The sequence below is a fragment of the Camelus dromedarius genome, chromosome 11 (assembly GCF_036321535.1).
Source record: "Camelus dromedarius isolate mCamDro1 chromosome 11, mCamDro1.pat, whole genome shotgun sequence".
In the NCBI taxonomy this organism is placed as follows: Eukaryota; Metazoa; Chordata; class Mammalia; order Artiodactyla; family Camelidae; genus Camelus; species Camelus dromedarius.
Window position 1 is genome coordinate 46,577,563 of NC_087446.1, and position 14,554 is coordinate 46,592,116.

A 14,554-nucleotide genomic window follows, 5' to 3' on the forward strand; every position below is an offset into this window, starting at 1 on the left:
CCAGGAATACACCTTTGTTCTCTAATGCAGGAAACAGCAATTGAAGAAGGAAAAAAAAAATGTTCTTAACTATGTGTGGTCATGGATGTTAACTAGACTTATTGTGCTGATCAGTTCATAATGACATATCAAATCATTATGTTGGGCACCTGAAACTAATATAAAGTTATATGTCAATTCTATCTCAACTTAAAAAAAAAAAAAAAAAAGGATAATGAAGAGAGCTTGGCCATAAATGGTGGAGTAGGAAGACTCTGACCTCACCTCCTCTCATGGGCACACCGAAATTACAACTACTTACAGAGTAACTACTGATGAGAGAGACCAGAATCTACCAGAAAAAAAAATTATACGACTAAAGATATAAAGAAGGAACCACAAGATGGGTAGGAGAGGCAGAAACACGAAATAGCCGAGACTCACACCCCTAAGTGGGCGACCCACAAATGGGGGGATAATTACAACTACAGAGGTCCTCCCCAAAGACCAAGAGCTCCAAGCCCCACATCAAGCTCCCCATCCCAGAGGTCCTCCACCAGGAAGATGAGCCCACAGAATGTTTGGCTCTGAAGGTCAGCGGGGATTACTTTCAGGAGAGCCAGAAAGAGGTGGGAAAGAGAGACTCCACTCTTAAAGGGCACACACAAAATCTCACATGCCAGGGACCCAGAACAGTCATTCGAAAGGAGGCTGGGTCTGACCCCCATGCTGATCTTGGAGGCTCTCCAGAAGAAGCAGGAGGCACCTGGAGCTCACCCTGGGGACACAGACCCTGGCAGCAGCCATTCTGGGGAGTCTGCTCTGCCACATGGACAATGGTGCTAGCAAGCTCCATTCTGGGAACCTCTCTCTACCTTATGAGCCTATAGGCCTGGACCTGCCCACCAGCCTATAAGAACCTGAACTGGGACACCTCATGCCAGGTAACTAGCCTGGAAGGGACATAGCCCCCCAAAAGCAGGAAGGCTGCCTTAGACTCCCTGAGCCCGCAGCCACTCCCAGACATGGCCCCCGACATGGCCCTGTACACCAGGCGGCCCAGGACCCGACCCAGTTAGCAGGCCCTAGACGCAGACCCGCAGGCCTCCCAGCTGACTTCCAGCATCACAAGCTCTGCAGACCAGGAGGGATGGAACGATACATTTAAAGGGATAAAAGGGAGACACCCACATCAAAGAACACCTGCTGAGCAGGGCTTTCATTCAGATTCGATGGAGAGACCCACGGGTTGACAGATAAGCCAGACCTAAAGGCCTTCAGCACCACCGTGTCTCCTTCACAAGGAGTCTCACAGGCACTGTTCTAGCAAAAATAAATAAATAAGTAAATAAGTAAGTAAGTAAGTAAGTAAGTAAGTAAGTAAGTAAGTAAGTAAATAAATAAATAAATAAATAAATAAATAAATAAATAAATAAAATTTTTTTAAAAAGCAGGCCACAGCTAGAAACATGAAAATTACTAAAAGAAAAAAGCTCCCTGGTAAATGCAAAAATACAGTACAGGTAGTAAATCAACCATGTACAAAGTCAGTAAGAAGCTTACAGGACAGAAGTAGTAAAATCATCTCTGTCTTCAGTCAGCGGTGAAGGGACACACAAAACAAAAATACGTAAAATAGGGTGCCAAAATGGTATCAGGGGAGAGGGGAGTAAAAATACGGGGTTGTTAAAATGTATTTGAAATTAAGAGATCAGCAACCTAAACATATATATATGATTATTTTAAGTTGAGATACACACACATACACACACATATATATACACATATACACTGCTATAAATATACCTTATGGTAACCACAAACCAAAAATCTATAATAGATATATACAAAAAAGAGAAAGAAATCAAAGCATGACACTAAAGACAGTCATTAAATCACAAGGGAAGAGAAGAGGAAGCAAATTAAAAATAGCTACAAAAACCACCCAAAAGCAATTTTTAAAATGGCAATAGTACGTACCTATCAATAATTACTTTAAATTTATAGGGACTAAATGCTTCCATCAAGACACAGAGTAGCCAAATGGATACAAAACAAGACCTCCCTTGTATATGCTGCCTGCAAGAGGGTCACTTCAGATTTAAAGAAACATACAGACAGAGGGTAAGGGGATAGAAGAAGAAATCAAAAAATACCTGGAGACAAATGAAAACAAAAAAAAAACAATAAAAAATGTATGGGATTAGCAAAAACAGTTCTAAAAAGAAGTTTATCATGATACAACCCAACTTCAAGAAATGAGAAAAATTTCAAATAAACAACCTAACCATATATCAAATACAACTAGAGAAAGAAGAAAAGCAAAACCCAAAGTTAGTAGAAGGAAATAAATCAAAGATCAGACAGAAATAAGTGAAATAGAGACAAAAAAACAAACAAACAAACAAACAAACAAAAACCCCCAAGAAACCAAGTGCTGGTTCTGTGAAAAAATAAACAAAATTGACAAACCTTTAGCAGATCAAGAAAAAAAAAAAAAGGAGGGCCTTAATCAATAAAATAAAAAATAAAAAATGAAAACTTAAACCAACACCACATAAATACAAAGATCATATGACCAATTATATGCCAATAAAATGGACAAATTCCTAGGAATGTATACTCTCCCAAGACTGAACCAGGAAGAAATAGGAATTGTAAAAAAGCGAATTACCATTAATGAAACTAAATCAATAATTAAAAAACTCCCAACAAACCAAAGTCAAGGGCCAGATGGCTTCACAGGTGAATTCTACCAAACATTAAAAAAATTAACACCTATCCTTCTCAAACTATTCCAAAAAACTGCAGAGGAAGGAATGCTTCTGAACTCATTCTACAAGGCCAGCATTACCTTGATACCAAAGCCGGACAGAGATATCCAAAAAAAAAAAAAAAAAAAAAAGAATTAGACCATTCTGTAACATCATATACAAAAATAAATTCAAAGTGGATTAAAGACCTAAATGTAAGTAAAACTCTAGAAGAAGCCATAAATCATAGCAGTATTTCTTTGGATCTGTCTTCTAAGGCAAATGGGACCTAATTAAACTTAAAAGCCTTTGTACAGCTGAGGAAACCACTGACAAACTGAAAAGACAACATATGGAATGGGGGAAGATACTTGCAAATGATATAACCAATAAGGGATTAATATACAAAAATATAAATAACTTATACAACTCAAATCAAATACAAACAACCTAATTAAAAAATGGGCTAAAGACATGAATAGACATTTTTCCAAAGAAGACATACAGGTGACCAACAGGCACATGAAAAGATGCTCAGCATCACTATTCATCAGAGAAATGCAAGTCAGAACGACCATGAGATGTCATCCACACCTGTCAGAATGGCTGTCATCAAAAAGACCACAAATAACAAATGTTGGTGAGGAATGGAAAAAAGGGAACGCTTCTACACTGTTGGTTGGAATGTAAATTGGTACAGGACTGTGGAAAACAGTATGGAGGTTTCTCAAAAAACTAAAAACAGAACTACTGTATGATCCAGCAATTCCACTCCTGGCGTATGTCCAAAGGAAACAAAAACATTCATTCAAAAAGATAAATGCACCCCAATGTTCATAGCAGCATTATTTACAATTGCCAAGATACGAAAGCAATCTAAGTGTCCATCAACAGAGGAATGGATAAAGCAGATGTGATAATGTGTGTGTGTGTGTGTGTGTGTGTGTGTGTGTGTGTGTGTACAGAGTGGAATACTACTCAGTCATAAGAAAGAATGAAATTTTGCCATGTGTAACAATGGATGTACCTGGAAGGTATTATGCTTATTGAAGTAAGTCAGACAGAGAAAAACAAATACTATATGATATTACTTACATGTGGTATCTAAAAAATAAACAAATGAATGAATATAAGAAAACAGAAACAGAACCACAGATTATAGAATACAAACTAGTGGTTACCAGTAGGGAGAGAGAATTGGGGAGGAGCAAGCTAGGGGTAGGAAATTAAGAAGTTCAAACAAGGTGGTATAAAGCATGTGAATGCACAACCTTCATTTCTAGGCTCTTCCCTAAGTTTGTCCACTGCAGAATCCTACCTCTTTTGTTGATGGTTTTTAGTTCTATTGTTGTGGGACACAATTACTGTTATAAACTAAAGCTCCTGACAAAGGCTCTGCCCTTCTACACGCCTAGTAAATTAAGAGATGACCATCTATCTCTAGTAATACAGGCAGAGCAAACATTTAACACCTTTTGTCACAGATCTGCCCAAGAAAGGAACTCCAAACACTTCAAATTCATGTCTGTGAACCTGAGGGATGCGCATCCCAGGGGATGTATGAGACAGATGGAACCCATAAAGCCAATGAATAAACACTGGAGGTATTTAGGGGAAAATTTAGAGTCAAGTAAACATGATATAATGTGGAACAGAATACAGACTTTGTTAATTTCTTGGACAAAGCATAAAAATTCAAATAAATGTTGAACTTACTGCAGCTGCCTTCTTTGCTATGGTACTCAGCCCCAAAAGGCCTGCCTCCCTCCCTTCTCCACTGAAGCTAAGTGGGAAAGTTTGTGAATCACTGCTTTCAGTAATCACCTAGGTCTTTCTCAGATTTCTGCCTTTGTTGTACATACAAGTCATGACTCTATTACACATCTATGCAACGTGAAAGAAACTAGGAGGATAAACTATATGAGGTGAGCAACAAAACGCTGGAAATGGTATGTATATTATTTTGTACCCAAATGTGCTTTTAATTCTTAAAGTAGTCATTGTGTCCCTACTTAATCAACACTTAGGCTTGGCAACCTGGGATAAATAAAGATGAATAAATAGGTAGTTATTACTGCAATGTTTTTAAACTCTATATAAACTCACTATATATATAGTGAACATGTACGAGATATATAGATAAAGATATATAGATATATAAAATCAAATTCTTCAAAAAATTAATCTGGTCCACTTAATGGTACATATAATTTCGCATTTGCTGTTCCCTCTGCCTAGAACACTCTTCCCTTCAGTTCTCTACACTGCTGATTCTTTCTTGCCCTTCAAATTCACCTCTTCAGAGAAGATTTTCCTAACCATTTCACCAAAAGTAGCCCCTTTATAAGTACGTTATTATCCTGTTTGTTTCCTTCAAAGCCATCACCGCAATCTGCAGTTGTCTGGTAATTACTCACTTTTTATTTATCATTGTGTGCCTCTTCCCAGCAGGCCAGAACCTTGTCTGTCTATTTACGGCCAAAGCCCCACATCTCCATTGAGTGCCACTCGATAAGTATTTTTGAATGAAAGACTGTTGCACAGTATTTAGAAATTTTACAACAGGCATTTCTCCCAGACTTTTAAAAGTGAAAAATCAGACCGTGGAGCTTTTATAATCTGCCTCTCTTTCCTTACAAACCTAAAAAGAAACTGAGGCCCAGTGACTCCCCCAAAATCCTTTTAGGAGTACAAATTTGGGGTGGAGCCAGGACTAGCCTTTCATTTCACCATCTCCCACTTCCTGGAGCTTTTCCAGCCAAGCTGTTGTTTCCTCCAGTCTCACTCATTAGTCCTACAGGATGTATAAACAGGGCTGAACACATGTGAAAAATTAATTATTTGCTTCTTTCCCCATAAACTTCCTTTTTAGCCCCAACTACAGTGGAGCAGTTTCAAGCTGAGGAGCCGACTTTTATGCCATGTGCAGAAGAAGAGATGAAACCCCATTATAACTCAGTCCTGGTCAACAGCTCGGCTGATACGCCTCACCTCTGCTGCTGACCTGGCCGGAGCAGCCACCAGTCACATGAAGTCATAAAGTGTGTCAGTCCCTTATGCACTGACATTTCACACATCAAATAATTAATTTAGCTAAGACATAATTTAGCAGCTATGCCTCTTTTCCTCAAAGAGATCAAATTTAAACTCAAGTGACCAGGAAAAAAAATCCTACAAGAAGAGAAGGGTCACATAAGCAAGTACCATAACAGTGACAAGTCACAAATCCTCTGGAAATTCTGAGGGAAGGACGTGGCAGGCTCACAGATAGCAGGTAACTAAGCCACCATGTCTGATGATAAAACATTTCTGCCTAGAAGAAAAAGTGATCTTATGAACAACTTCTTTCTAACCTCCTAGAATATCTGAGCATTTTGTGGCACTAGGTCATGGTTCTTTCCTCTAGGCAGCTATCTTCCACTGCTCAGAGTTCCCCAAGCTTGAAGTCCTAAATCAAAATTCACCTCATCAGGTTCTACAGACAGATTAAAGCAGGTCACTGTCTACCCGTCCACAACACAATGGCAGATTCATCTTCCCTGGGCCAGAACATCTGTGTTATTTCAAAGTTAGCTGTTTCTTCATGTGTATTTGTCCATCCATCTAGCCCGTCTTTTCAAATGTAAGGTGACGGAGGGCCAGGACCTTCTGGTTTGTTAACCCAAGTCCTAGCACTGCTCTCCATTTTCCAGCCGAACTAACGCAGTCTTGCTTCTGGACATGAAAATGCTAAAATAAAATTCTCACTGTGCAGACCATGTTTAACTGTGGTCAGATTTCTCAACCACAAAAATGAAGCCCCAAGTTACTGGTGCCACGTAACACTGGCAAAACTGTCTGTGTGCCTTCACGCCATAATGCTATTCATTCTTTACCTTTATAAAAGAATATGGGGTTAGTTTTCAAATTAAGCAAGATGATAGTACTCAAATAATACAAATCCAGAAATGGGCGAATTATCAATCCTATTAGTTACAAAGTTCAGGATGTTTACCCAAGCATAAGACTAATTACGACTCAGAGGATGTCATTATGGTATTTTTTTAAAATCTGTGCCAAATGTGCATAAAAAGTAATATGAGGAAATAGATGAACAGCTAAATATTTTATGTACCCAGTAAACAGTGCTCTACTTAGCTCCCAAAGTCTTGTGATAAAAACAAAAGCAGATGTAACTATAATTCTATGAACCTCAAGTTTTTAAAAAAACCTATTTGGTTATACATCCCAAATAGTCAAGAAACTCAAACAGGGTGCATCGTCCACAATTCCATGGGTAGACCAGTCAGAGATTTTTGTGCAGTTAAAGTCAAGCTGTGTGTTCAATGTTTTATAGTAAAGTCAGTGGTAACCCTATTCCTAAACAAGGAGGCTCTTTCATTAAGTTGCTGTCCTATACTTTACATGGATTAATAAAAACTTACATTCTACATAGTATTTAATATAACCTAACACTCTGAAAAGATTTCTACTCACACATTAGAACATGGGTTTCGAGTGTACTGATTACTAAAAAAAGCCTCATGTTTCATTTGATCAACTGCCAAGAAGAATTTCGACAGGAGCATAATAGAAGGTATCTGTAATTCAAATAGACATTTAAAACTGTATTTTAAAAATTAACACAATCTTGAACTCAGTAAGAGTGAATTATTTTGTTAAAGCAAAAGTCTCCTTCATACACATATGTGCAGAGCACTGGAGATGCTGACCATGTCAGGCACATGGTAAGCGCTCACAAACTTTCTGTTATAAATGACCTTCACCTAGAAGGGGTTTGGTCTGAGCAAGATGGTAGTAAGATCACACTACTGTACTGCATATCTGTAAAGCTAAGGTGTGGCTACCACAGTGACCAGTTTCTGCAAGTGTTCATTCTATTGCTTCTTCAACTCCACCAAAAAATGGTAGGAAAGGAGGGTGAACAGACCTTCCAAGACTTTCGTATGATCGTTATCGATAAAGGGGGGTGTGTGTGTTTGGTCTCTTCTCAGGCATGAAAAATAACTTGACTAATAAAAGTCAGCATCTCCATTTGACCTACCAATTAATGTAGACGCAAAAGAAAGCTTGAGAGAAAATGGAATGGTTTGGGAGATGTGAATCCAGCAGGTCGCTGTGAAATGTCTACTTTCTCCTATTATTCACATTCAAATCAGACTGTCAAGATTGTAGATCCTGCCTGAGAATTTTTAAATCCCTACATGATTTCTTCTCTGAAAATAAATTCATCTGTATAAATAAACCAGAAAATTCCCTTTTTTCTTGGTTTCCTAACATGGTGAAATCTGGATTAGGCAACTAGTTAAACTTTTTAATAAAAATAGAGAAATGCAAAATTATTCCATAATTAGTATATGAAGGTATTCTTAATCTTAATAAAAACTAGTATGGAAATTAATGTAACATATATAAACAAGGTATCTAATTTTACTAAAGTGATTTATTTTGACAACAGTTCACAGTGACTTTTTATTTAATACGGAAGGTCAAAATGCATAGTTATCTTTATATCAGATATTTATATGTAAAATATACATATACTCAAAAAAATGCTCCCACACACAAAATGACAACTATGTCAAGTATATCCAACTTAGAATAAGAGAGATTACAAAAATGAAAATAGAATTATATGAGGACAGTAGCATTATGGGGGTGTTTCCTTCATTCTTTTATAACATTATTATATGGCTTCTAAAATTAAAATATATTTATTTTGGTTTAGTAATACATATAAAACCACTACCTCATTTAGAGATATTAAATAATATTATAAGGGGGCAGGGTATATCTCAGGTGCTAGAGCTCATGCTTAGCATGCACGAGGTCCTGGGTTCAATCTGCAGTACGTCCACCAAAGATAAATAAACCTAATTACCTCCCCCTGCAAATAAAATAATTAAATAATACAATAATAAATACAATTTAATAAATAAATAAATATTCTAAGACTATAATTTCTAAACAAAACCACTGTGTAGTTTTAAAATTCACATTAAGTCTAAAATCCACCTACCTGAGCCAACCTCTTTTTCCTCTTCTTCAATGTTGTTTTTGATGCTGTCATATTCCTCATCAATGGTCTGGTTACCGCGCATCTGAGACAAAATTCTCCGGGCCTTCTGAGTCTGTCCTTTCTGAATGAGCCATCGAGGGCTCTCAGGTAAAAAGAGAAAGCCGAAGAACTGTATGACCGCTGGGATTGCTGCAAGCCCCAACATGTACCTGTAACAAGAAACCAGGGTATTGTTGTAAAATGTGGTCTCATTAACACCGAGTATGGATAAAAGGTTTGCGTTCACCACATTAGGAATAACACTTAATGTTAAATCAGCCAGGATGATTTTCTTTTCATTATATGTGTATGTGTGCGCCACCAGAAAACAAGGATATTTTTATGCTGTGGTGAGAAACTAAAAAAAAAAATGAGAAAAATCTGATTCTTCTCTCTCTCTCCCACAAATTACAACAAAAAAGAATGGACAAAAGTCACAATCATTACATATATGCATTCTGAACCAAACACATCATGCAAAACACCATAATCCCCATTCCTATCTCATGTGAGTACAATTCTGTAATTTATAATATAAAATGGGGCTCAGACAAAACTGATACCTGTTGAAAAGATACACTTCATTAAAATAAATGCCCCTGCTTATTTCTTTATAGTTATTTCTTCTCTGTAAATGATTAGTTATGATTTCATTTTGCTATCAAGTACCTTTTTTAGACAAAAAGTACTTTATTTAACCATAAAGGGGGGGGGGGGGTTAGAAAAGCACATAGCAGCCCATGGCAGAAAAAAGATGGAGTCAGATGCAAACAATCATGATTAAAATGACTAGAAACTGTTGTGCATGTTGTTCTGTTATTTGTCATCTTTTTTAAATGTCTGTTCTTAATGGCTGACAAAATTGTCAATAGCAAATAAGCATATCATTTTAAATCCATCAGAGAAATAACAAAAACAGTAATATGAGTACAGCTACATCAAAGATCTCTCCAAATTATTGCGACCACCAGGCTAATCCCCTAACATTTCTAGGCCTCAAGCTTTTTGAAATGAAGAGTTAGGTTAGATGAACTTCAAAGTCCCTTTCACCTGGAGACTTCTGTGAATCGGACACCTGGATGTTCTCCATTGGTCCAAGTTCCCAGAGTGTGCTCCATGGAGGACGCACGACGGTGGAGCTCAGGAGGCCACTTCTGATTACATAACAACCTATACTCACTGGCGCTCATAAATCAATGAGACATCATCTGACTCAAGACACTTTTCAAAGCTATTCTGACGTTTAAGCTGTGACAAACCAAAAGTATAGCAGTTCTGCAGACTCCATCCACATTATCTTGTGAATAAGTCCCCCATTTTCCAGGCAGTTTCGTTTTAATTCCAAAGAGTAGAAAAACAAAACACAGTTGCTCCATGGGTGGTAAGCAACCTCCTACGCCTCCTAGCCACAGATGCACACAGACCAGAAAAATTAAATCAGATTTAGAAAGTAAACAAAGTGTTTATGAATGACTAAATGAATCACTTGGCCTACAGTATTAAAAGAAATCTTGTTAGATATGCTTTATACTTTAATCCATGAGTTGTGATAATTACATCAATACTTAATCACGCCCTTCCTCTGCTTGCCTACGGAAGTTTTAGCCTCAATTTATGTCATTATACCTTGTATTATAATAAATTATTTACCTATTTCACTCGACTTCATATTTAACTTTGTATTCAGCATAGCGCCTTATAAAGTATCTTGCACAGCAGGCATTTAGTAAATGTTTCATGAAATGATACGAAAGCAGCTACATATCTAAACTTTCTATATAAACTAAACAGAAAATAACTGCTTCACACTCAGACAGCAATATTCTATGCAGCAACCCTTCTGGATCGTGTAGCTCTGCAAACTTACTTGCACAGTAATTCTTTCCAATGAAACCATTTGTTACTCTAGATATAACCAGACCTTTCCTTCTTCAGAAGACTCATCTGATGAGAGCCAGAGAGATCAGCTCACACAAAGGCATACTTCTGGCCTCTTCCTCTTAAGATGTTAACTTGTATAACCAAATCTGTTACTTAAATGCATGTTATGTTTTGTTGCTGTAAATGAATGAAATTTCCATTCAGTTGTGCTCTCTCTTAAAAAACATGAAGAGAAAAGGTTTACCTGTATTGCCCATTATTTAAAAGAAAAGTGATAAAGACGTAGACAGTAAATATATTGCATTAGGAAATGCGAAAAGTACGAACGATGAAAGCCTTTAGTTTTCATGTCTCTGTGCCTTTATTGATCTTTCCTTCTGTTCTCCAAACTCCCTTAGTGATGAATTAAGATTAAAGGGCCTCTCTGAATACTTCAAAGCAGCACTGAAATAAAAACAGAAACTGAAACATTTTTAGGCCCGAAGATGCTCACATAAGACATTGCATTTTACTACTCACTATTTAATTCCAGAACACAGTATTTTTTAAAATATTCATGGGATAAAGAAAAAAGGGAAGAGAAGGGGAAAGACAAAAAGAAAAATGCAAACATCAAGTTAGCCTATGTTTTTTAAGCGAGCCATAGAAAACAGAATACTTTAAGCCCTCCAACCTTGTGAAATCTTTATGTGCGGAGAGTCTAGAGCTGATATTTACAATTCGATGCCCTAATACTAAGGTAGGAGAAAGGAAGCCACATCCTGTTGCCAAAATTTATGGTTATCAAACCCTGTTTTAGTCAAGATAAAACATGTTTTATGCATTTACGTCCTAACATTCCTCTTCTAAAAGTAAAACAAATGAGCATATTTTACTATAGTTTAATTGTCCTTCATGATGAAAATATTTCGATAGGAGTAAATTTCCATGGCTTTACGGAGACTAAATACACAAGACCGCGAGTAGCTGTGGTTTGCAATGGAGAGACCGTGGGAGCAACCCCGGGGGTCACACTTCAGCTCTGGACATAGGAACCACAAAAACCTGGTCAAGTTACTTAATTTAATTCACAAGTGACAGCATCTATTTCACTGGACTGTTGGGGGGAATTAAGTGAAATCATTCTGTTGGTATTAAAGCATAAAGAGGAAACCCAGTAAAAAATGTTTTTAACTTCGCTGACCACACCCCCTCCCCCCAAACAATTCAATCCAACTTTTCGGTCGCAGTTGTATCATCTACCCAAACTTTCCGTAGGTAGCAGTAACCAGTTTTTTTCTTGAGGAAAAACTGTTCCTCTAATAATATGCAGACTGAAGAATAAGAAGAACAAGTTAAGAGTCTGCATTGCTGTGATGCTGATGAAAATTTTAACATGAGACTGAAAGAGGAGGACCTCTGCGGGCTTATTAGCTAAGGCAGTATCAGAGGTTCACCACGAGTCCTTTAAATCCAAGGAGACCAGGAACCAGATGCATGACGAGGGTGTACTGACAATCCAGGCAGACAATCCCCACGCAAACAAGCAGTCCCCTAGTGACATGGGAGATCTCGTTACTATAAGTCAGATCAAGGGTTCCAAACTCTGGTCGCGCATCACCCAGGATGCTCTCTGGTTGCACATTAGAATCACCCAGGAGGCTTTTAAAACACACCAGTGTCCAGGTCCTGGCACTCCAGGGCTTTTGATTAATAGGTCTGGGCTCCAGGCCTAGGGAATTCTGTTGTCTTAAAAGCTCCCCAGGTGGTGCTGATATGCAGTCAGGGCTGAGAACCACTGATCTCAGTGTTTTAAAAAGCCAAGTGAACAGTGAGCAGCCAAGGTTCATACCTTTAAGGCAAAAACCATTTACCTCCTGGAGGCAAATCAGCATATCAAGAAGGGGGAGAAAGATGGCTCAGCAAAAACTCCAATCCTCTGTGAGTTCTAAAAATCTTTATCACGTTCTTTAGCATCATGATCACTCACAGAAAGATACCTTTTAAAACACTGTAAACTGAAGTTTACAAATGAGCTATTTTCTGGTACAACTAGCAGACCAGCACCTGCCTAGAAGAAAACTAAGGAGGGGCCCCCAAATGGTGAGCAATATTTTCAAACAGTGTGCTTGGGCCAGCTATCAGCAAAGGAGACAAGTCCGGCTACTTCATCTCGGGCTAAGCCTTCCTTCCCAGGGTCAGGAACTGAAACTCCTCATGCCTGGGAGCCAGCCCTCCCCACTGTGGCTGAGCACCTCGCATCAGACGGCCAGGAACCTCACACGAAACCAACAAGTCCTTCACTGAACTCAACACTCACCCTCAATCTTGTTTTAAACGAATCCGATTGCTCTGACCTATGAAACTGAACACAAGTATCCTCTAATAGATGGCCATTTAAGAGAGAATTTTGCAGTTCATAATTGCCCCTCTCTGAAAGGATGAGAACACGGTTATCTGACAACATGGTCAACAGATACACATGTTACTTTACCTCGAGTAGTTCCACAGGTGTGATTATTACGTTCCAAACACAAGAAAATCTACTTGAATGTCCAGACTCAGCTTGGACATATGTCATTTCACAAAGGCAGCAGCAACAGTAATAGCTAACACACAGCACTGGTTACCACGTGCCAAGCACTGTTCAAAGGGATTAAGATACCTTAACTCATTTATCTTCACAACAGCCCTATGAGGTAGGACCATCATTATTACCATTTTAAAGACGAAGAAATGAGGCACAGAGAAGATACAGAACAAGCATGCGGTAGAGCTACAGTTAAAACCCAGGCTCCCTATAGTAAAGGTTTATTGTGAGTCAAGCTATAATAGATGTTTAATAATGACTTGATAATGATTCTGCAGAACTCATAAAAGAGGGCATTAATTTATTTTAGTCTCAAGTTTAAAGACTTTTAAGGATGCCTTTAGAAGTCTGTTGTTCACACACTTCTGTGAAATGCAGTAAGCCGGGCAGCAATAACAGGGGAAGAGCTACTGGTCACTGTCCCTCCCAATCCTGCCAAGCACAGCACAGCCCAGACACCGAAACAGCCCCTGGGCTGGGGAACTGCATGCTGGATCTAACAACACCGACCCGCTACTGGCAAACGGAATATCCTATTACTCTCTGGACCCCAGAGTGTTACTATGAAAACAGCGGACTGTTAGTTAAAAGAAAATATCTCATTTGTAAAGGTAAATGTGTACTGCTTGCTTTGAACACTGTGCCAAACTGAATTTTGATTTCATTTTTCTTTCCCATACACAAGTAAAATGATCATGTACCAAAAATTTAGATAATAAGACAGTAGGCAGTGTAAAAGGTGATGGGGAGCAAGAAATTTTGACTTGAGATTTGATCCTTCCAAAATGTTTTCTATGACAGACATGATGGATCTAAAGTTGCTTTTCTCTACACTTGGTTTTCCAATGTCTGCCTCCCAGACACCTCCCCAAAAAGAACAGTGCTGGAGTGAAGAACTGTATCCTGCCTCACATACTGTTTATTTCTTTTCTCTCGTCTATTTTCCTTCCTCCTTAAATTCCCAAATGATGGGAAAAGGTTGCCAATGCCCTGCAGTGGGAGAGCTATAGGATTTACGGTTTTAATTGTAAGCTATGACAGAAAAACTACCATAGCTGAAGGAACTGTATCACAAAACGTTAGATTTAGAACAAAGCGTATGCAATTATTTTTGACAGCTGTTGAGGAGATGAACTCTGTGAAGGGAAGACACTTTTCACTCTGAGCATCACAGGAAGGATTTTCCGGGCACTGCAGTCATTGAACCAACCATCCTCCTAACAGGCCATGAGAGCATTAAGGTACAGTTCAATAATCACCTCCTTACTTGTCTCCAGACCTCATGTTGTTAAAAGTATACATTTGTAAACCAAA

At 38.3% G+C, this 14,554-nt stretch overlaps 1 protein-coding gene across 1 annotated transcript in view; it reads right to left on the bottom strand.

The window, feature by feature from the left end:
* SLC2A13 (solute carrier family 2 member 13) overlaps positions 1–14,554 on the bottom strand; it is a 328,147-nt gene that overhangs the window by 240,237 nt on the left and 73,356 nt on the right. Inside the window, exon 3 of the mRNA XM_031462748.2 lies at positions 8,752–8,960. Coding sequence (XP_031318608.2) covers positions 8,752–8,960 — 209 coding nt within the window. The remainder of the gene's footprint in view (positions 1–8,751; positions 8,961–14,554) is intronic.